The sequence below is a fragment of the Plectropomus leopardus genome, chromosome 17 (assembly GCF_008729295.1).
Source record: "Plectropomus leopardus isolate mb chromosome 17, YSFRI_Pleo_2.0, whole genome shotgun sequence".
Lineage (NCBI taxonomy): Eukaryota > Metazoa > Chordata > Actinopteri > Perciformes > Serranidae > Plectropomus > Plectropomus leopardus.
In genome coordinates, this window is record NC_056479.1 from 14,093,482 (window position 1) to 14,117,780 (window position 24,299).

Sequence of the window (24,299 nt, forward strand, 5' to 3'; positions counted from 1 at the left end):
AAACTGTAACATCTGCTGATAAACACTGACCTAGAAGACAGGGTTATATTTACTTGCAATGATTTGACCTAGACTGAACTTTTCTTTGGGGTACTGTCTGGTTTAAAGTTTGTTATGGGGTATGTTTCTCATATTTAAACTGAATCAAAGAGATATATAGACCAGTGGCGCCTCCAAGGGGAGCCATGACACCCATACAATTGTCACTGGCACCCTTTGGTAAAATACATTACGAGGCTGGCATTACTGTTTATAAGATGCTGTGCCGTGCTATTTTTTAAGCTAGGTGGCTGTATCCTTTTAAACTAGACAACCAAAGGCATCCATGGCAACAACCATGTTGGAATGCTCCAAAGATAGGCTAAATTTTGGCAAGGAAACTGACATGGCAATTTTTAAAGAGGTCCCTTAAACCCCCACCTCAAAATATCTAAATGAAAATGAGTTCTGGTACCCACACAACCTCCCTAAACTAGAGAGGGTTTGTTTTCAGTAAAGGTTTTGCTCCTTGCAATCAATGTGCTCCTTCAAATTAAGCCATATATTAAATATACAGCTTAATTTGAAGGAGAACATCAATATGGTCATTTTTTGTCTTTTTAAGAATAAAGACAATTAGCCTCTTTGAAGAACAATGACAACAAACATGATTGTTGCAGAACTAAAAGTGTTAATTGTACCACCATTAGTCTTTGAACACCAGATAATTAGTGATACTAACTATATAATAAGAAATCAGAGTATATCAGTATGCAATTGACTCTTTATATTGACATAGTTTTCATTTGGCCTATGTACTTCAACAGCATATTAGGATTCTATAAAGTTGGTGTGTCACTAGTTATCGTCACTGGTGTCCTGAACGCCCAACTTCACACAACTCCCCTTCCATTGTAGGAAATGGTTTAGACAAACACTGCATGAAATTTGTGGATGCAACTTTTGTCATTTAAGTCTTAGCCGGAGGGAAAAAGAATCATCATAATTCCTCAAGTTCAGTATTCTCAAAGCACTAGAGCGCATTTTAGAAAGTTTTACATAATATTCCACAAAGACAGAGGAGAAAACGCTAATGAAGTTCGTTAAGTTGGAGTTCCTCCCTGCAGCCAAATGTAGGATCCTGTGGTGCCACCACACACTGCAGATGTATCTCATTTAGCAACCAGCAGAGCACAGTACTTCCCGACTGCCAACAGCCACGAGGTTACTTCTTTGGGCTTCCAAGAGTGGAGAACAATTTTAGGTGACTAAATGACACACAATGAGCACAAACATTTTGTGGAATGGGCTTTTGCATTAGCCGTGGAAGAAATCCACCTACACCATTACACCAATCCACAGAGCACAAGTTGTCAAATCAAGAAAGACAGGGATGAAAGGATGACGAACACATTTTTCTCCGGAGAGCAGCCTGACCTTATTCTGTTTCTTTCTGTACACCTTAAACTCAAATTAAGTGCTTTGAAACTGGTGCAGTTAGTTTCCATAGTTCTTTACAGGCGCAGTGCTCAGTTAAAGGGCCGAGCGTCACCTCAACAAGGTAAAGGGCCCGCTCCTCTTGTCATATCCACATGGCCCAATTCTCCAACCATTCAAAAGGTCACCAAAGTAACCCAAGACAATGAGAGCAGTGGGAGAAGCCAAGGCAGACAGCAGTCACTATTATATCTGAGTGACCTCGGGTTACATCACAGCTGGAATTACTTGTTTTGCAGAGATTATGAATATACATAAAGCCTGCAACACGTCAATGCAATTCCTACTTTCATGCCCCCTTTTTTGTTCCCCTTACACTGACATATTCAGTACAAAATCCTGCCAAGTTTTGACATTATGCACTCTATTGCACTGATGCAGCTTCCAGTGATTACAAGCTCTGGGAAGGGAGGGATTCACACCCTTTTACAGACGAAGCCTACAGTATTCACAACAACAAAACTGTTTATACTCAAATTTCTTCCAGTGGGGATTCAAAAGCATTTTCCTGCACGGTTTAGAGCTGCTTAGGTCTGCTCCTCTGTTCCTTCATCATCAGCACTCTTTGGATTCAAAAGGATTGTATTTAACGCTCCAGGGCACAACAGAAAGCACCTACACCTACAGTACCTGCTTGAATCTGCTGTGTGTTTGTTTATTGGTGCTTATCTGCTGCACTTGCACATCAACAACACCTTTTTTCTGCATCTGTATGAATCCGCAATCCCACGTTGGAATCAATTTTTTGACACCAAGCTGAAGAAACTCTAAGCTTATCAAACATTTCGAGACATTCATTCAGAATCCTAAACTCCGCCTCCCTATCTCTGTCTGGGCTCTTATTAACAGCCTCTGTGGCGCAAAGGAGTTTATCTAGATGAAACCCCTTTCTACTGGCACCTTGGTCCACTCTATTGAACTACATAATGAGCTGATTAGCATTTTGGCAGGGGCTTTACCCATTGATGAGATGGCACAGTGGAAGTGTGTGAAGGCAGGAGAGAACAGGGAGGGGAGGAAAGACAGACAAAGAGACAGACAGAGAAGTGGGAGAGACAACAGCAAAGAGTGCGAGAGATGGAGAGAAGGAGGGAGAGAGCGATCAATGAAATGCACCCGCCATCTGCGGCCGCTGCCAGACTGTGCTCAGACATACTTTACTTTTTAATGAAAAGCGAGGAGATAAAAAAGAAAACTTAGTGTCTCTCATCTGCTAGAAAAACACGGATGTGGTAGAGGAGGAGGAGGTGGATAAGAAAATGTTGATCTTGTCTTAGCAACTTTTACTTGCATTTTCTCAACTGCCTCACATTCCTTGAAAGAACCCATGTCTGTCCACACAAATTAAACTCAATAGTCTTAGATGACTTGTTAGTAGTCGGTCACTATCTAAGCCTCTTTAGGTGGGTGTCACTGTGAAACACGGGGTCTTAAGGGCTCTCTCCCTCTTTGAATGTTGTTCTCCCTAGGGCATGAGTTGACTCTCTCACACGCCCACAAGCCATGATATGATCAGCGAAAGTGAGCAGGCTGAAAATGAGGAAAAAAGGAGATTGATTTTTCTTTTTCTCAGCTAACTGACTGTACGTTATGAGTCCAGAGCCTGATGAGCTCCCTCCTCTGCACGGATGGGCCCAATTGATCAGTCACACAGATTCAATAACAGCGTGTGTAGTAATGCTACTGCACCAGGTTTAAATTGTTCGGGTTTATCTTTGTTTCTTTTTTTGCTAGTAGTCACCACATCAACTTTGATCCACAGCAAGATACTGTATCGTACAGTATGAACAACTGGCAATGAAAAATGGCATTATTGTTCTCGGAGGACAAATCGTAAAGTTTTGGTTGCAGCAGCGCAGAATACCTATACAGCACAGTTTCAACCTGAGCACCAAAATCTAATCAGTTCATCCTTGAGTCTAAGTGGACATTTTTTCTAAATTTGAAGAAATGTCCTCAGGGTCAGGATCTTGACCTCTGATCACCAAAATCTGATAAGTACATTGTTTAGTTCAAGTTGACGTTTGTGCCAAATATGCAAATTCCATCAAGACGTTCTTTAGCTACTGTCTTCACAAGAATGGGACAGATGGACAACCCGAAAATGTGATGCCTCCAGTCACACTATCACTGGCAAGGAGGCATAGCAATACAAAACAGCATTTAACCAAACAACAAAACTATACTACAAATGCTACAAATCACATCAGACATTGACCCAGGTACACTGAGGCCACTCAGAACCATTCTCTGATTTAAAAGGATGGCAGACTGAGGAACAAAGCTCAACCTGTTCAATCGAGCCTTTGGGACTCTAAATCTTCTGTTATGGCAAAAGATGATATTTTTCATATAACATGTGAGACACAATAATACCAGCCAGAGACAACATTCTTTTCATATACAGTTTGAAAACTTGACCCAAACATTTGACCCACAATCTTTGAGCTGATATATAGGGTTAGGGTTAGGGTTAGGGTTAGGGTTAGTCTAGCCAACCTATAAGCTAAACAGACAGACAACTGTACCATGCACTGATTCCCTACAATATAACACTCTGCATCATAGACTGAAAAAAACAATAATAGTATCTATTTCTTTGCTCAAAACGACCTCAGTCTCTTATGAAAGTAAATGCGCTGTTGAAAAAATATAATCCATATTAGCACCACTTCTCAGAAAACTCTAAAAAATACCTAACTGTGAGTAGGCAAATCCAACATATTTCTTTTCTTGGGTATAATACACAGAAGCCTCTATATACCCTTATAATAGATTTAGATTTGTATTTTTATATTTAATCTAATTATTTCTCTGTTTTGGAAAAAATCTGTTGCAATAAAAGATTCCTACATTTCTGTTTCATCAAATTGTGTTTCACCTAACCTAACAGGCCTAATTATCCTAACCATGAGGCAGTCAGGAACATGTATCAACTTGCAAGTCTTCTCTGAGATTTACTGGCTTTGTGCACTAAAACGCCCCTCCCATCCCAAACCCTACCCCTATGAAAAACTGGACTACTACACACACTGCCATCATTGACGCCTTGAGATGACAGTTCTCCTTGTGACATTACTGACTTGGTGGAACTAACTCAATGTGACACAGAAGTCAGAACAATCCTGTACTGCCATACCATCTCAGACAGGAAAGGGCACGTGTGTGCACAGTATGTGTGTAACTGTATTAACTCAAAACCCTGGACAATGGCGGTGCTTTCTTCTATGATCTGGGTGGCGCAGAGCAAAGTTTTCATACTCAATGAACTCTATAAAACATTGCATCCTCGAGTGCTGGTAGAATCATGTTTCTAGTCCTATTGATCTCATTCTGTCATGGACGACCAAACCTCACACAGCAAGATCAACGGCAGCTCAGTTATTACCCTGCAAGCCTTGACCTGTTAGCGATTTTTGTTCCCACCCCTCCAGGCAGTCAAACTTCCAGCATCTAGTGAAATCCTTTTGAAGGAGCAGCTGTCATGCTGTTGCAGTTTTCTGCTGCGTCATTTCTCTCAGTTGGCTACAGCACTAAACCAATAAATGACTTGTAAACAACACCACAGTGAAGGCCTACAATCAGGGTTTTAAAGTGTTTTTGCAGGCTTGTGTGTGTGTATGTGGAAAAGAAACACTGTCACTACTTCCTCTGTCAAGTAGGCAGTCCAGTGATGGAAAACTAAATGTGACAGATAACTAATTAAGTTATGTCCAGCACCAAGGGTTCATTCCAACTCATCAAATTAATGTCACCTGAGCTGCTCAGTTTCAGGATGCATTGCTGTGGAAATAATCACATGAATGATGACGCTCAGTAAATCATGCGACTGCTTTGGTCTGACATTAACCATTTTCACAAGTTGTGACTGTTGGCCGTCTTGCTACTGAGGACTGAAACTGTTGAAAATCCAATTCCCAGTGTAACGTATTTCACATGGCTGTTCATACAGGCCTTCAGTGTCTACTTCAAGAAGAAAAAGAGATTTCTGACTTTAATGCAAAAATATAAAAATGTAAAACTCATAGTTGGATGCTACTTAATAATATTAACACAAAACAACATACACTGCCATTCAAAAGTTTAGAATCAGCTGTTATATTGGTTTTGTTCCTCCTTCCTTCATCAATAGCTTTTTTGAACAGTTTAATGCAGACTTCAAATGTATCATTACAGATGACCCCAGCCTTAGACGCAGCAGGGGTCCATGCAAAGGTTTATGGTTGATCCTTAAATGGTATCAAGTACAAAAATTCCTTTCAGACTTATATCACTAACAATATAAGTTATTTGTATTTACATGCTAAATATTTTCATCGGTTAAACACATTTCTTAACACATGCCACAAACTGGTCGCGTTTAGACTTTCGACCATTTTCACAACGACGGCGGTCAGATGTGCAGGACATTCATGAGTCACTAATGTAAAGATGAAAGCAAACTGGAGCCTGACTAGCTAAGTCAAAATGCCTCACCAAAAATCAGGGCCTCAAAAGACAGATGTCAGGATAAAGAGAGAACAAGAAAATTAGAGGCAAAGCTGGGCAAAGCTGAATGTGGCAAAGGTCAGAGACTAAGTAGACTAGCAATAACGTTTTTAAAGCTAGAATGGAAATAATGGTATCATATGAAACACTATGATCTAAGGTATCCATTGGTACCAGACATGTCATGCTATCTTCTTAGGAAGGGACTAAATAAAGTTTCTTAGTTAGGGTCAGTTTTGGAGAGTTAAAAAGTGGTATCACAATGTAATTATTTCTATACTGGAATCCCCTAAATAGTCTTAGAATTACATTTATTGTTTATGACTGGAAAACTGAGACACTTGTGGATTTAATTATCCCAATTGTATTCAATTGTTATGACGATAGTCAAACAAATACATGGAATGAATGGAAATTAGCATACGAGACCCTGGCCAAGAGCTTATTTAAGATTGTTCATGTTGGTGTTCGAGATAAGGGTGGGTGGTGGTGGTGCTGGAGTGCTGGAGTGAGTGTGGATGAAGAGCCCGATTTGGAAAATTCTGTCATCATGTCTATGATTTATAATGGCTGCCCTAGGGTATCTGTCTCTGCGGTTTTGTGTTTTGTTCTCAATGCACAAAGCATATTATTTGCAAAGAGAACTGTCTACAACCTAAAAGCATGAATGACATTTTGAAAATACAGAGTAGTCCTCTCAGACATTAAGTTTTTGTGGCAGGTGGTTCCAACTTTTGAGCAGCAGTGGATCTTTTTTTATATAATGTGAAAGACTTTTAATGGGACAAAATAATTATAAAACTCCGTAATCTAAAAAAAACTATATATATATATATATATATATATATATATATATATATATATATATATATATATATATATATATATATATATATATACATACACACACACACACACACACATATATATATATATATTAAAAAAAAACGTGGTGTTCCGCAACATTATTTGATCAAAATGCATTATGGCACAAGCTTTCATAATGAAATGTCTGTTTGATGTACATCAACCTTAGAGGATAATTGAGTCAGCTATCTTGTGGTGTACATACAAGCTGTGCTATTACTCATTCTGATCAAAGTAATGTGCAGAAACACACTGGCTGAAATAAATAAGTACCCCTCCAGTACGTCAATTAGTGTCTCTTATCACATTATCTTTTGCTTGTTGTCTCTGTGTGCCTGCTGTATGTGTTTAGATGTGCAAAAGATAGGGGAGGGCACACAATTCATAATCAAACCTCCACTATTTACCCTCCTACTCAGGGCACCTCGTCGCCACTGCCTCCTCCCCCATCCTTGCTGTTGTGTGAGTTCTCTTTACTTTATGAAAAATAAAGTCATTATTTTGCACCAAGACTCATAAATCTTTGATCCAACAGTCACCCACATGCAAACTCTGCTAAAAGTGCAGCAGTGCAAACTGGCTCCAGAGTTCATATTTAAATTTTCTTGGATATGTAAGTTGTCCTTTTTCTTGTTTTACAGTAGTCCTTCATAATGGCAGAAACTCAATTCTGAAACAACCAGAACACTTTGATGGTAATATGAGGTCGTTCTAATTGCTTAGCATGAGGCTCACCTGCATTTCCTTCTCTCCGTACTTGGAGGGATTCTTGCTGCCCTGGCTCTTCCTGCGCAGCTTCTTCAGTTCAGCCTGGCACTTCTCCAGACTCTCCCCTTTGCTCTTGTGTTCCATCTGGTATTTCTTTAGGGCAGCCTACGTGGGGCAACAGGCAGAGCACAAACACAAAATTAAGATCGCAAATTGAAAAGCCTGGGTGACAGACGGTGGGACGTAGATGACCAAATACATGACAGTACTGCCAACCAATTTCTGAGACTAATTTAGAGAAATATATATACAGTAAGAAAATCACCTCACGGAGCTCTGAAACTTGCTTTAATTTAAGGCTGCAACATATGAGGAAAACATGTGATATGCAATAAAACAGCTGAATATCACAAAAATGCTGTTACTCCTAAGAAATAAACAAGTATTAGAGTGTATGTTTTTTTGCCCCTTTAAGTGCAGTGCTAAAATACAACAAAATGATTGTAGAATTTGACATTAACATTCACAAACTGAACAAACTAAACTGAACTCTGAAGTCAACAATAAGAAGAATGATATCTCCATTTAAAGTGCATTTTTCTAGCGATACTCTTTTTTTTTCTCAAAAAGTGCAAAATTGCACTTGTCCTTTGTTATGTGATTACTGTGCAGCTGACATCTGGATGAAGATTTAAAAAAAAGAAATAAAAAAAGACTGCAGCCCTTCTTTAGATATGTAATTTCATCTTCATTTTGTTGCATTATTCCTGTGTGCCACTGCCAGATGCAAAAAGGGTTTGTTTTAAAAACTTCTTGTTTGAGTGTTCAAGAACACTCTGACATCTGGAAGCAATCTTTCTAATTAAAGAACAAGCAAATTCACAAGATTCTTTACAAGATCCAAGCAGCTTATTTTTTTTTTTTTGGATTTTCTATGTATAATTTTGCACAGAGCTCCTGATTATGTCTCTTAAGACATCCACTATAAGTGATTACCCATCTCAAGCTGATTTTCTTAGCATAGTATAAAGAAGAGAAATCAGCGACGGCCTGCAATGAAAAACCTAATGTGTGATGTGTAGAACAAGCAAAACGGCTGGCCAAGTCCTTTTAGAGCCAGAGTTTAGTTATTTAATTCATTTAATTTGCATATTTAGTTATTTATTTATTGAGAATAACAACTTTGTTTCCGGGCTGTACCAGCTCTGTTGCTATAGCAACTGTGTCTGGTATGACAAAGCTCATGTGGTTTCTGTACGAGGCAAAATTGGCTGAGGAGAGCTCACGCACAAGGGTTCAACACCCACATTTGCATACTGCAAGACAGAGAGGACACAGGTATCGTCTAGGTATAGTTTGGCTGAAAAGGCAGCTTATTAAATCCCTACTGTACTGTCAGTCTGTAAGAAGTATGTTTCATGGCAGAGATGGATGATATTATCTCTGGAGGTCTGAGCTGGATCGGAAACCTCTGGTAACCTCACAACAATTAGCTGAAATATATATATATATAAAACACAACAACAACAACAACAACACAACAACACAAAAAAACACAAAACAACATACACTGCGATACATATACATTTCACATATTAATATTCATAATGTATAACATGCCATGCAATATTTCAATACTTACTGTGCAATAATATTTTAAGCCTATTCTTTTATATTTTTACAATTTTTAAATAAACTACAAACTAGGTGTGTAATTCTGTTATCCTGTGCAACTATCAATCATGTACATACAATATCTGTCTCAGGTCTAAATGGATTTTATATTATTTTATTTTTATTTATCTATTTTGTATTTATAATAATCTATCCTTTATTTTGTACTAAAATCACTTGCATTTAATGGTGCAGCATAGCTAACCTATCATTCATTTCGTGAAAAAAGCACCAGATGTAGTTAAAATGTGGGGTAGGTCATTCTGGTAGGTGGCGGAGGTCATTCTATCAGTACAAATCCGAAAGTACGATTTTCGGTATAAATGTAGTGAACTGTGGTATGGGTCATTCTGTTTATTCCGTAGTAATCTACTAATGTACTAATCTACAGTACCTAGCACTGCCTTTTACTCAAGCATTGTAACAAAGCACAATAATCTGAACAATATAGACATGTAAAAATTACATGTAAAACTTGTAAAAGTGCTCACGTGACATTTTAAAGAATTACTGAAAGAATAGATGGAAAGCCAGGTGGTGAGTTGGCTGGTCTTCAGTGGTGTTACTGGTATTAGCTGCTGACTGCCAAATGAAGAATACAGTGAGAGCTAACAGCTTATATACCCCAAAGGTGATCTCGTGCCTTTAATACTCAAAATAGAAATGCTTGAAATTGAATGGGGGTGTCTAAATAAACTGCATACATGAATAACACATAAATAAGTGGGCCATTACATATAGAAATCATCTGTGCCACATTTGCTCTGGGATCCACCATCTGACAAAATAATAGAAAAGTCTTTACTGATTCACAGCACAATATAATGAAAATACAATATAGTGAAATGATCAATTACTTTGTAAATGTCCACAGATTTGTTAGTGAGTATTTTATTTGCTTCTCAGGGTTACTAGGGTCTCGATTATGTCCATTATTGCATGTGGATCCAAGGGGATAGGAAAGTTTAACCAAATGCTGGCAGTCATTTTGAAAAATGGCTTGACAGGTCGAGCGTGCACCCCACTTGCCTAAGGCCATTGCAGTGGCCAAGGTTCGAGCCTTGCTTGCACGCTTTGCTGCATGTCATATCCCCTTCTCTCCCCTTACTTTCCTGTCTCTCTGTTTAACTGCCCTATAAATAAAGGGGAAATTGCTGCAAAAAATAATTTTAAGAAAAAAGAAATGTTGAAAAAAAGTCATACTATAGTATGTTGAAAAATGCCAAACTATAAAATGCGGTAAAAACGGTGAAAAAAGTCATTGTTCCAGATGACGATAAAACTTATGGTACAGCATTTCAAAAGAACAATCCAAAAAGGCAACATTTAAAAATGGCTAACTATAGTAGGGTTAGGATTTGGGGTCAGGGTTAGGGATTCCTCATTCTGAATGTCAAAAAAAGTCATCTATATGTATGTTTTTGCATTTTAGGTTTGTGCCCATATTCTGACCTCAGTGTTGTAAAACCCTGCATAAGACAAAAGAAAGAGAGACAGAACAGAGGGGGAACAAAGAGAGACGCACCACTGGGAACCGCACACGCACACACTACAGTCTCAGAAAACAGAGCTTTCTTTCGAGTCTTTTTGAAGTCAAAATTTCTGATGATTAATTCACAAAGTCTGGAGCAAAATGACTGCAATTATCACCACGGCAGATCTGCAGGAAATTCATTAAAAGTAATGGATGTTAAAACCGCAGGGAGACACCACGATGGAAAAGTCTGAAATGGTTGATTCATCCAAACACATTTAAGAAGCATTTCAGTATATTATTCCATATGACTTGAGACAGCCAGCATATTTTTGACTGAAGCATATGGAGTCAAAAATTACTCTCAGAAAGAACAATAAAAAGTTTTCATTTCAACATCTCTCCATCTGATCTAAACTTTAAGTCACCCTGATAATCAAGATGCCAGCAGCCAACAAACAGGCCTTCTACCCTTTTAATTTTAAGAGCAATATTACATTAAGTTTGTGTAAGTGAGTCAGTGGCTGTAAGCCCAAGCAGCTCATAGCATGTTTCCGACTATACAATACAATAACGGCAACGTTATCCCATCCCCCAAAACAACGCGCAGCAGTGCTGCTCTACACTCAGGCAGCAACCCACTCATTCTAAAGATATCACATGTACACCAGCTCTACAGTGCTTACACACTATCTCTCTCCTTTTCTCTAGCACACACACCAGGAGGGGTTTATTCTGATCAGTCTACACTTCACAGGTTAAAAATGTTATTTCAAACCATCTCTTTAAACACACACATCCTCTAATTGTCTCAGAGACAGCCTTTGATCCAGCTGTTGAAACACAACTTAACTCATTGTCTCTGCTATCACTTCGGTCAAATTAGGCCTTGGCAGATTTTGATGCAACGCAATATAAAGCACTGAAAATGAGCTAAAATATGGAGTGCACTTATTAGTTTGAGTTTGTCCTCAAGCTTCAGGAAAGCGAGCCAATGAGATACTCACAGTCAGATAACGAGCATCCAGATCCACCTTCTTCTCCAGCTCGGAGAGCAGCTCATTGTGGAAGGATTTCAACTGGGGAGACAGCACAAAAACAGTTCAATGAAATTCAATGACTAAATCATTCATGGAAGCTGAATGTGAAGGTCAAAGTGGTTCCTATGAAGTTCTATGCAGTAGATAAATATGCCATTAAAATACATGTGATATCATCATTTACTCAGTCACTGAATAAATGTTTTATCAACAAAGTCCTGGCCTGTGAAGACTCTCTCATGCAAATCACTGTCACTGACTCAGTGCTATCGGACACAATATTTAGTCACTAGACTGTAAACTGACCTGCCTGTAGAACCAGCTATAAAATCTGAATAAAATGTTCAGTCTCTGCTCTGAAGGTTAGGTTTTGATGTGTAACAGCAATGTACTGTAGGGCATAGCATAGAGGGGTAGCTTGGATTTTTTGAAGTGGGGTTGCATGAGATACTTATCAATAGTCAGTGTATCACCTGCAATAGATTGTGGTCGGCAGGTAAAAAAAGCTGGAGCTGCTGGTCCACCACTGCCTTGATTGGTTGGTTGGTTTATTTGTGTTATTGTGTGACTTTGGTGTCTTAAAGGGTTACTTCAGATTCACTAAAATTAACACAATAACAGAAAAATGTCAAAAATGGCTTTGAAGAGAGCATAGATGGGTATATTGGCTTTAGATCCTCATCAGAAATTGCTGTCTGACTGTAAAGGAAAGCATTGAAAATATTGTAAATATAGTTTAAACTCATATGGATTGTTTTTATAGGCTTTTTCTTTACGTGGCTAAAATATGTTTTGCTGCTGCTTTTCTGTCTACAGGTGGTACATTGCTTTGTTTCCACGGCGTTACTCCTGAATGCTTCTCCACACTGGGGGCACGTAATACACTGACTGTGGATATGTACCTCAAAGAACCCCACTTTAAAAAATCTAAACGGTCCCATTAAAATATGTTAAATAGGTCAATATAATAGTTGTTCTACAATTAAATCATACTGTCTAATCCTTTGAAACCTAGAGTGCCATCAGTTTTTCTTGTGCTGCTTACAGATGCCTTTAACAAGTATTTGAACCCTAAGTAACTTGGTTTTATTTTTTATGTATTTTTTTCTGAAAACATCAGAAAAAAACCAATGAGCAACTTGGTGATAAATGTTCCAGGAATTGCGAGAAATTTGTAGATTTAGAATATGATCTAAAAAAAAAAAAAAAAAAAATAGGGAAAAGTAATTCCATACTGAAAATTAGTTGCAGAATTTTTAGATTTTTTTTTTCCAAATTTTGCAACTTTCTTTTTATATACAAATGTTCAGGTAATTTTGTTGTACTTTTTTTTAATTTCTTGCTAATTTTTGGGTCATTTCTCCTTTCATTGCTCATTGCTACCTTCCCATGTTTTTAAAGGGATCAAGTCAATTTGCTCAGGTTTCAAAGGGTTAATGGATAGAATCCCAGCAAATTTACACAGCATGTCATATACTAAAATGATCTGATATGGGGAAATCAATCGTTTGATTTAGCTTATTCAGCTCAAAGTGGCTGAGGGCGTTTATGCAGAGTGATGACTGTGCATTTTGTTCCTGATTTCTTAGATTGGACTCATGCTGAGGAGCTAACACTGGAGGATCAGAATGGAGCAGAGGAAGGACAGTGAGAGCAGGCATAGGGACATGGCTGCTGGCTCCAGCTTCAGTGTATCTATATGATGAGCACCTATGCCCAAGGCTTCAGCTAACATACTAATGAACTTGATATTGACAAGTCGTGGATAACATGTAACACAAGCATATTACCCTGAATGCCATATGGTTCAATTAACTCACTCTACTCTCCAGCCACCTCCTGTATTAGCAGTTTGGATTCATATGTGTTCGGCATTCTGTTCATTCCATACCAGTTCTTGTTCATTTAATTATTATGCATCCCATGTACTGCTACTCAGGGACAAATCGTGTCTGAACTATTGTTAAAATATTACATTGTGAGACCATTTTCATCGTCAGAGTTTTACAGAGAATGCTGTAGTGTCGAACCGCACAGCTAAAAACCCTTTGAGCTCAGAATACCAACCATCTCCTCTAGCTGCACTTGGATCTGTCTGTGGACCTCAGCCATCTGGAACAGCACATCCCCTGCACAAAGAGAAAGAGGGAGACAGGGAACACATGAACAACACTCAACAGCACAAGCATTCCTAGAGCAGAGAAACAGAGAGGAGAGAGGTGTAGGAAGATCGGGAACAGGGAAGAAACAAGAAAAGCAATAGCGAGACCCCAGCGTGCAAAGCTCATGCAGTAATACAAGATACACAAACATACAGGACACGTGACTTGTAACTGGGACAACGGAGAACATGATGAAAGTTTGTTTGTTGGTACAAGAAACAATAACAAGTGATGACGAAAATGGGGGAGACAAAATGCTTAAAATTAAATTCTGGTTCTTCAAGCGTGTAAGTGCTGATGTCTCATGGAGATCAAATATTTTGCCTTTCTTTCTTTGATCAATCTGAACATCAGGCAATTTCTAAAACAACAAAACAACACCTCAAAGAAAGGTTAAAGTCTCCACATAAATAGGAGCACAAATCAAAAAAGAAATAACCAAAAGGGAAGAGATAAAGAGGGTCATGCAGCTAGCGCGAGTGTTTTATTTTCATATACCTACAGGCTGCCTCTTCTGAATATGCAGTGCATTGTCAAGAAAAGGAACACAAAGAGCAACATTGAGCGAAAGACACATATACATATAGAGACCTGGTGGAAAGACAGTGTGAGATTTGCATGTACAGAAAAATGAGACACATATATTTTCATGACCAAAAGGTCCAAAGCCCCTTAGCTTTAGCTTTGTCTGACGTATGACATATTTACTTTTTGCCTGCCGATAACATGTGATGACAGCTTGTAATAATAAGAGTTCATATCAATTATTCAGGCAACATAATTCCATTAATTTTAGATGATTGCATATTGATTTTTCTGAGACATCTAACAAGAGGCCAGTGATGAAAATATCAATAATGTTTTGACGGGTCATATTTTGGTATCAGTTATGAAAATCAAAAGAGCGTCTAAGGGGGAAAAAAAAGCTGAAATCAAAAATAAGTTTTGGACATTTGTGGATGAGTAGGAGTTGCATACTCAAGTGCAATATTTGGAGCACATCAGATTTTTCATCTCACACTCCCCTGCTGTGTCCCCTTTAAAAGGCAGACCTGTAAGAGTGCATCTCAACCTATCTCAAAATGCTGAGTAAGTGAAATCAGAACTTGTGCTGAAGTGGTTTCAGTACAAACATTGGTCTTCACCAACGGGCTTTGGAGTGGTCTCTGCCTCAACAGACAGCACATACAATGCAAATAGCTACAGACAGACAGTGAAGCCGGTTGGAGCGGTAGACTGTATGAAGGACAAAAAAAAAAACAAAAAAAAAAAAAAACAAATACATAATTAACATTTTGTTAAAAAAAAGAGCTGGAAAAAAAAGTTTAATTTTATATTTCATGGGGCAGTCAATGACACATAAAAATAAATGGGTCATAACACACTATAATATAGTTGTAAGCAGACAAAGGGACAATTAATATTAATGAACAGTATTTGTCAACAGTTATAACTTTCCTATGAAGACGTGTTTTATATCAAAACAGCTATGTTTTAGTATATTGTCATTCATTACTGCTGTGTTTGGAATCACATTCTAATGTACTGCCTACTACACACTCAATATGTATTGCCAACTAAATGAATGATAGAGTGCTGTAGGGATGACTTTTTTAAATCAGATTTTATTTCTTTGTAGGCTGATGTGGAAGCATCGCCCTGGTTCCCTTGACAAAAGCCTGTTGGGGAAAAAAAAACAAAAAAAAAAACATTTTGCATTTGCACAGTGAGTATGTGCAGTAAATTCACATCACATACTCTTGGTGTATGTATTCTTGGTGATGTAAATCCAAGCATTTCTCGCACTCAAAATCCACATACTACTCAGTATGAAGGCATTGTATGCTCAATTTAATACTTAGTATGAATACTGCACAGTATGAATACTGCACGTGAACAGCCTGTTTATACATCAGGATGAGTTACAGTTGTTGACATTTGTCCTGTGACAGTTGTCTGCTTACAGCTATATGAGGGTGTCTTTTATCAAGTGTTCATATGCTGCTTACAAATGCTAAATAGGGGGGACATAAATTTAAGGGTTGCAATGACGTCAGAACAGTAAAAGATGAATTCCTGAAGAGCCATGTGAGCTCAACATTCTGCAGCACTGTGGACCTTTTTAAACAGAGGTTCAACCCTGATATAAATAATGACCTACTAATTAGTCAAATTCTATTTCGACCATGTTGTTGACCCGCTCGTCACCAAAAACATGGAGGTGTCAAAATCCAAATCAGTCAGTGTTTAGAAGAGATTTGCTTTTTATCACATGCTAAATTCAGGGCAACCACCGGCCCTACAACTTCTGTATACCCAAGACAGCCAGGTCCATTGTGCAACCCGCTGATCTTGTGCCTCACAGGAGCAGAGAAGCAGGCCAAAGCATCCCGTCACTTCCCAGCAGGCCTGCTAAGCAGCTTACAGATACTCATCCCTGATCACAGCCCTTCAGGCTTAGAAACCCTGGCATTCTGTTGGCGGCCTCAACTGGCTGGATCAATTAACAAATGAGCAGCCATCGCCGTGCCACAGACACACACAAAGACACACATAAACACACACACACACACGTCAAGTAAACTGGCAGTAGGACAGGATGTTTGCAAGAAGCCCAAAGGGTTAAGACTGAATGAATCTATGAGCGATCTCCTCTTGTCATCTGCAGTTTCATTACTGCACAATGCACGATGCCACAGCATAGAAAAAAAAAAAATCCACACTTGGATATGCAAACAGTTACCATGGCAACTTCGATATCATATCACACAACAACACAGAAAATTGGATTGGAACCTTCAGGGGCAGTTAACAACGGAGAATTCAATCAAGAATCAATAAAGAGGCATAATGCGGAAAATCTGAATGTGTTGTGCAACATTATTGTTTCGTGCAGAAATTATCTGGCAGGCATGACACAACCTGCGAGACTGAGTGGAAGATTTGCAAGCCTGACGAGGATATCCGCATACCAGCTAAGGGTGACATGACAGACAAGTCAATAGTCAGTGTAGCAAACTCACCAATGTGCACAGAATGTGCATACATACACACACGAACACACTAGCAAATAAACTCTCATAGTTTTGTCATTGCTGTATCAATACTCCCAAGCTGGCTTTAACTCCGCCTGTGTCCCTGGCTGAGAGGAAACAATAGGTCCTTTGTGAGGAGGTGAGCTCAGGTTGATCTGCACCTGCAGCTCCGCGACAAGCAACCACATGCCTGCTAGCTTAAACAACTGAGTCAGAGAAGGAAGCATGGACACAGAACTCTGGGTGCACATGAACAGACTGTCCCCTGAAGTGTGACATCAGCTTGTGTAGATGTATTGACTGCTTGTGTAACAGGAGCGATGATACACCCACACAGGTAGAGAAAAAGAAAAAAAACAGAAAAACAGAATGTGGGCTATGGTGCAGAAAAAAAAGTGGAAGTTTGCAACATTGAACAGCGAGAACAAGAGAGACAGCGATGGAGGGAGGGAGAGAATGGAGGTGGATGGAGAGAAACTGAATCACTGGTGAAGGTCAAGTCGGATTCACTACGGGTTGTCATGGAAGCAGGATAATGCTAGGGTCGTTGCCATGGGAGAAGTTGCAAGATGAGGGCCAGCGGCTGCAAAGTGCTGTGTTACAAAACACTGTTCAAAGATCTCGACCCTTACTATCAGTTTTCGTTACATCAGCATCTACACTTCCCTGGGGAGGAAAATGGAGTGATCCCATCTGGATAGTTTGTGTACAGTGTGTGTATTTTCGTGTGTGTGTGTGTGTAGTGGTTGTGGCTAAAAAGTACAGTGATGTTAATACCTCTCTATCTAGAATGCCAAGTCACAAGGGAAACAAACAAGTGGCAACTATAATGGGGCAGCGGGATAACGTGCCAGACTCAGATAATAGCTGCGAGTCTGGGTGGCCATGTGAGTGTGTAGGTGTGTGCATTTGTGTACATGTGTATGAGTACACTCCCTGTGAAACCACAATATCTAAGCACAATCTGGGACTGAGGGCAGTTTATGCTTACAGTTCATCCATCCCTCGCGCTCTCTCTTTTTCTCTCACACACACACATTTTGCAGTTTTGTGAACTGGAGGATAAACTCAGTTTGAACTCTTTTCCTACTTTGTTCATTCACAGGAGAAAAATATCGATATACTGTATATATGACATGTTGCTAAAACCGGATGCTCAGTCATCACAGCTGTCCAACCTACTAGCCAAATATAAGTTTGTCCAGCAATGGTGTCACACATTTAGGCCACAATGAAGGCTTAACAGCAGACATGTAAGCCTGTCGAAGAGAAGTGGGCCAGAGGACAGTTGCAAGTAATCTTTGCATTTATTCCAAGAAGGTCTAAGGTAGGTTATCATGCATTGCCTACTGGATAAGAGTGTATATAGCAAAGCCAAACCATCTGGTATCAGTGAGCCAAAATCCTGGCCTCTTTTTAAGCCTTTGTTCCACCACCCTCAAGCATTCACATTTTATGCAGCAAAAAGCTGAAATATAACAAAGCAATGTCGTCATTTTAACAAGGATAGCATATTTCAATACTAGTTTATTTTGAGCTCAACAACCAAATATCCCATGAGTCCTGAGTCACAGAATGGCTGTCAAAGCCTCATGGGACCAGAAGTTTTTGAATTATAACAAAATGATTACAACTTGGCAAAATTTACAATAAAGTTATTGTTAAAGTTATGAAAATTACCTAATTAGCCTGGAATAGGGACAGAAAACCAATGGGGCTGTCACGGAAAAGCCAAAAACAGCAGTTCATTTAATGGTCACTTCAGACTGGCTCCAAGTGTGAGTCAATCTCCATAAACTCTTATGTTAAAATGCCCAACTTTCCAGCAAAAATAACCATGTTTACAGCCTGGTACAAAGACCAGTTTTGGGCTAATTTCCCCATACATGGCTGCTGCCTGGGGGGGGGATTCTTCACTTATATAACTCACCTGTTTAATGTTGATATGGTTTAAAATTATGCACAACTTTAGGCCCTGTCTGTTGACAAGTTGCTGCCAATGCGCCATATTGATTAGGTAATGCCATCATGGTGTACGCCCTGATTCACAGAGAAGAGGCGTAGCCATAGCTGTCGCTGTTTCATTGAGTTAATCTTTCATGAAAGTGTGCCATAACTGAAATGTTTTGTTCACCTTCAAAATGTATGTTCTGCATTTGGTTGTATGAAGAGACCCTCAAAGGAATTGGAAGCTCATGTTTTTCGGTAAGTTTATTTTGTTTTGATGATAAAATAAAGAAAAACGCCAAACTCAGAGCTTTAGCACAGGTCCACAAACCAATGGGTGACATCATTATGGCTATGTCCATTGTTTTATACCGTCTATACAGAAAACTCAGGTGTCATTCTCAATACCTGATGACAAAAGTTGCCATTTCAGAAGTGGACTTTGGCTATCTGCGAGGCTAAACCAAACATAAATCTGACATAACATTTCACAACGTGTCAGCTCTAAAATTCCAGCACTCTTCTATTACGCACAAGCTAAGAACATTCTGCATGGCTGATATGTCTGCTGCTAAACAGTTGTTTATTGGTCCGTAGCATACTATCTCAGTGGGCTGGATTATTTATCATATACGTCATGAAATATAATCTTTTATAATCATATTTCCAATGACTGAAACAAGGTTTTATGATACAGCAGAGAGTTGGTAAATTGACAGAAAGAAGGCTGCAAAAGCAATCCATGACTTAAACTCTCATTAAAAGTGTGTCCTCTAAAGCCTCCTGCAAAGAGATTTTTGCAGTCTTAGTTTAGTGCAAGCTACACTGTGTAACGTAGGTTTTAATAAACTTCGGAATGATCTTAAGTTTGATCTATGCAGACGATGACATCACCTACTGAATCGCAGGCTGCGACCTACGTCCAATGTCAACACGCATTGACAAAACGTCGTTGGCATGCGCAATCCATCTACGCTGTTGTAGTAGTCAGGAAAAAATGTAAACAAACAAATCAGACCCTTGCTATTGAGGCATTTATCAATTTCAATGTATACCAGCCTTAAGAGAAACTTTTATTACTGCAGCACAAAACCCCCTCCCGATAATAACATATCTGCTTTTTCTTGTTGCTGAAAGCAAAAGTGACAAATTAGCACTGAATAGCACTGTAACTGATGTGACAAACTCTGGAGAATTGTAGCGCAACAAAGTAGGGAGAAAAACAGTAAAACAATGGTAAAAGGAGTTTTAAAAAACTGACAGATTAAGAAAAGGAACAGTAATTCTGAGTATGAAACACAGATTAAAGAGTGTGTGTGTGTGTGTGTGTGTGTGCACTCGCGCATATATATAACAGGGAACATACTCATCGTTACACAGTCACCAACAGGGAACGGCAAAACTAACAGGGGACATTTTTTAAGTCCCCACTTGGACATGCTCTAAATCATCATAAAGTCATGTGTTATGGCCTCTGGTGAAATTTTTCAGATTTTGCCAAGAGGGGACCAAAGTGTGTGTGAGTGTTTATATGCATATTCAGAGCTCTCCCTCCTGGTTGGAGCTGGTATTTGAACGACCCATTCACACACGTCGCTTTTAACACTCCTCTCCCCAGCAGCCTTTCAGACTGCGGATGGGCCGTTAAACAGGCTTTAGTAATGTTAATGTGGGTGACATGAAGATGGGAAGTCCATATCATGGAATGCAAAGCATTAACAAGTTGGTTGATACATCAAATGTAAATACCAGATAAGAGAGACCTGAAGTGAACATCTATCATCTCATTTTGTGTAAGCGCTCTGCAATTTAGGCATGCAGAAGTACTGAAGCAAAAACTGGATGATGGGGAAATCCCTCAAGAATGCAGCAATAACAAGTGATACCTCAAATGTAACAGAAAAGAACCTGAAGTGAACTCAAACACCATTTTTTAAGCCTTTATGATAGCACAGTTTTCTCCAAAGCTTTGTAGCAGAGCCCTTCACACAGTAAGAAAAACAGCAGAGTCAAGCATGTGTTGAAGTATAGAGATTCAAGGAGGGCCTGAGTGAGTGACTGTGTGTGTTATTTGATCTTGCCAGTAAAAAAGCCTGAAGTCATTAGAGTCCATAAGGGTCACCAAACACAGAGTGTAATCAAGTCTCACCATGCACTCATGAGGGAGAACAATGGTGGGCATATAATTATTATTTCAGCTAACTTCTATGTGGAAAAAAGGATGCAAACACTGCAGGATTGAAAAAAAATGCTGCTGTTACCTACATTTAAATGAGTTTAGTTTTAGTTTTGGTCCACACACAGCTTCTTTGACAGCAATGGACATATGCAAAACACAGGACAAATTGCACCCAATATCATGAAATGATGACATTTCTATACTTAAAAATACTCTAGGAGCTCTTGTGTAATCAACACAGACAACCTCTGAAACCAACACACCTACACAATGCAGATTTCCACACATCACGATATCAAATCACTCAAACTGTGGACAAACTGATTGGATCAAACTGTGGTGCTTTGCAGTGTTGTATGCCAGCCTAACCCATGCAGAATGGAAATATATCCTGTATACTCAACTGGAGTGTGTTAAGAAAACACACAGAGGGAAAGAGAGTTGTTTGTGCAGATTTGACCATCCCAGCTGCACCTAAGCTCACCTGCAGCACATGTCACTGCCACGAACGAATGAAGGGTAATGCAAATGTGTGTAGATGGAGAGCAAGAGGCCACTGGCTTCCCATCATGCATTGCGTGTCTCAGAAATAGAGCAGGAGAAGGCAGGGACCCCTGGGATGTTGGGACAGAGCTAAGAAAAGAGCTCCTCTGCTCTCATTTAAACAGGGACAGGTGCTAGAGGAGGAGAGAGGTAGGCCAGACTGAAGACAGAGAGGGGGAACAGAGAAAGAGAGAGAGAGAGAGAGAACTGTGTGTATACATGTGTAATGTGTAATAGTGGGTGCTCATTCATGTCATAGTTAATGCTTCACCCACCACTGCTAACCTCTGCTCTTAGCAAAAGACATGTCATATAGCCTTCTAGATGGCATCCATTTACAAGCAGAAATTTAATGCTTCTGTCCCAGATCCATTAACCTAAAAAAGACAATTATGCTACAACTGTTTGCAGCCTCATTTTTCCCCTTGTGAGCCTTTTTTTCTTACAGGTAATTACTGGGAGGGCTAGGGTTTTTTGTTGTTGTGCTTGTTTTTTCACTCTCTCTCCCCACCAGCAACCTTAGCAATCCATTGGTTGATTACATTATGACCCCATTTTTTCTCCTCCTAATGCATGTAATTTCCCAAAAGACACAACTCTGTGCTGAATCATACATGTGTGTTATTAAAACCTGGTAATTAGCAAGGTTATAGAAGTTGATAAGAGCAGAGAAAGAGATTTGATTTGCTCTGGCTCCGAAGGCTGAACTGTAAGCACTTCACACTCTTGTCCAGGTTCTTCAAAACTGACTAATCAGCCAAACGACCCAAGGGAGAGTTTATTTTTAATTGTTAACCAGAGGTCAAGATGAAGAAAAGCCGCAGTAAATAAATTTATATTTTAAAATTACTGTGCTACATACATTTCCTAGAATTAGGCTGATTCTCAGTGAGTAGTCTGACTTTTACACACTTCCAAAAGTGAAACGCAAGCAATGTAGGACAGCACAGTGGAACACACCCCGCCAAGCTCAGAGGAGCTCTCAACTCTCTTTCACCTAAGGGCACTAAAACAACAGCTGACCATGACAGCAAGTCATTAACAGCCCCATTGCAAGAAACCTATTTCCTTCTGTATAAATGTATAGTGTTGTCACAATACTGGAATTTCTAACTTTGATACAATATTTTAAATAAAGATATTCCATACCATTTTAATAACGTTGGGAAAAAGATTCTCATTGTGGACATACGATATCGGCCGATAACCACCTTGTTGACTGCCACCAGCCTATCGGCAAAGAAGATGACATTCACTGAAGTTTTTCTGATGTTTCACATCCATTTTGAGCAGGCTTAAAATCAGAGTTTAATGACTAACATTGTCCTGTTGTCATGGATACAACAGGATCTGTGGTTAGGACAAACAGAGATCTTGCCTGCGTCGTCATCACGACGACAGGAGGCAATAAACTCACTATTGACGCATCAGAGAGCGTACCCTTTTTTTTTCTCTGTTAATTCAACTGTATTGACCGACAAATCTGTGTTGAAATCAGCAGGAGAAGAGCTAATTAACTTTAGCCAAAATGTCCATAACTAACGGAAGTTGCATCATTTCCATCATGATGCATTCATGCTCTGTTCAGTAAAAATGACAATTGGGCAAAGGTAAATTAAAATATTATCATGTTGTGTTCAAATGTAATCTTGTAAAATTTTGGAAAATTGTTGATGTTTTGATCAGCAATATAAAAACACAGAGAGGGAATAATGATATATTTTTATTAAAAAAAGCAGTTTTTAAGCAGTTGGTTTTTTTTATGATTTTCATGTGAAAGGCTATTTTAAAGGTTGTTTTTTATAAAGTTGTATGATTAAATCTGTGCTCATTCAAATTAAGTGTAGTAAGGGGCTGACTGACTTTAAAACAGCTATTATTTATTTATGTATTTTGTTATAGTGTATACATGTAGTTAAGATTTTTTTTTTTCCTGGCTCATAAGGGGAAATAAATAAACATAACAAAATAAACATCAACAACTACTGCCTATCAGTGAAATTGTTATTTTAAATGTTGGTATTGGTCTCTGCCCAGAACTTTACAATTGGTGCATCTCTGAACAAGGCTATAATATGACAACAACTTTTTTTTTTGTTTAAAAGCAGAGAATAGCAGAATGAGTGTGGTAAACATTAACCATAACAGAGAGCGAGAAACTGCAGCAAGAACTGATGTATAAATACTGCCGAAAACGAGTACTGAAATTCACTGTGACAGCAATGTTATTCAATATACAAAATATTATTTGAACATAGACAAATAAGATCTATAATCTTTGGTTGAAATTAAAATTTCACAGTAAACTGAGAGGCTTCTGCCTTGAACTCCAGTGGGGGTGTTCCGAAAACACACCGTCAACTGATAAGGCAGCAGTGCATGCAATCAGTCAGATTAACTCTTTGCTCACCCAATTGAAGAAACTCAAGAGCAATGCTGGTTTCAACAATAAGTAGTAAAACATGACTAAAGATAAGACTGTTTAGCATTAGCTTGTCACATCAGGCAGCAGAGACATCACATATGTTAATTCTACAAGAAGTTTAGGAAAGGCTAAGTTTAAATTCATTCAAACGTTGTGTTACGACATTTTTTGGACATTGTAATCTCTTCAGTGTTCAAGCACTTGAATAAAAGCTTCAACTGACTTTTGAGCCATTCAAAAGCTTTGTGTGACAACACAAAGATGGCTGATGGGTTGGACCA

General features: G+C 38.9%; 1 protein-coding gene across 3 annotated transcripts in view; it reads right to left on the reverse strand.

Moving 5' to 3' along the window:
- The window catches only part of LOC121957316 (brain-specific angiogenesis inhibitor 1-associated protein 2-like), a 108,451-nt gene that overhangs the window by 55,880 nt on the left and 28,272 nt on the right, over positions 1-24,299 (reverse strand). For all 3 annotated transcript variants that reach the window (XM_042505890.1, XM_042505889.1, XM_042505892.1), the window contains exons 4-6: positions 13,795-13,856; positions 11,695-11,766; positions 7,567-7,704 (exon numbers count right to left, since the gene is read on the reverse strand). In XM_042505890.1, coding sequence (XP_042361824.1) covers positions 7,567-7,704; positions 11,695-11,766; positions 13,795-13,856 — 272 coding nt within the window. The remainder of the gene's footprint in view (positions 1-7,566; positions 7,705-11,694; positions 11,767-13,794; positions 13,857-24,299) is intronic.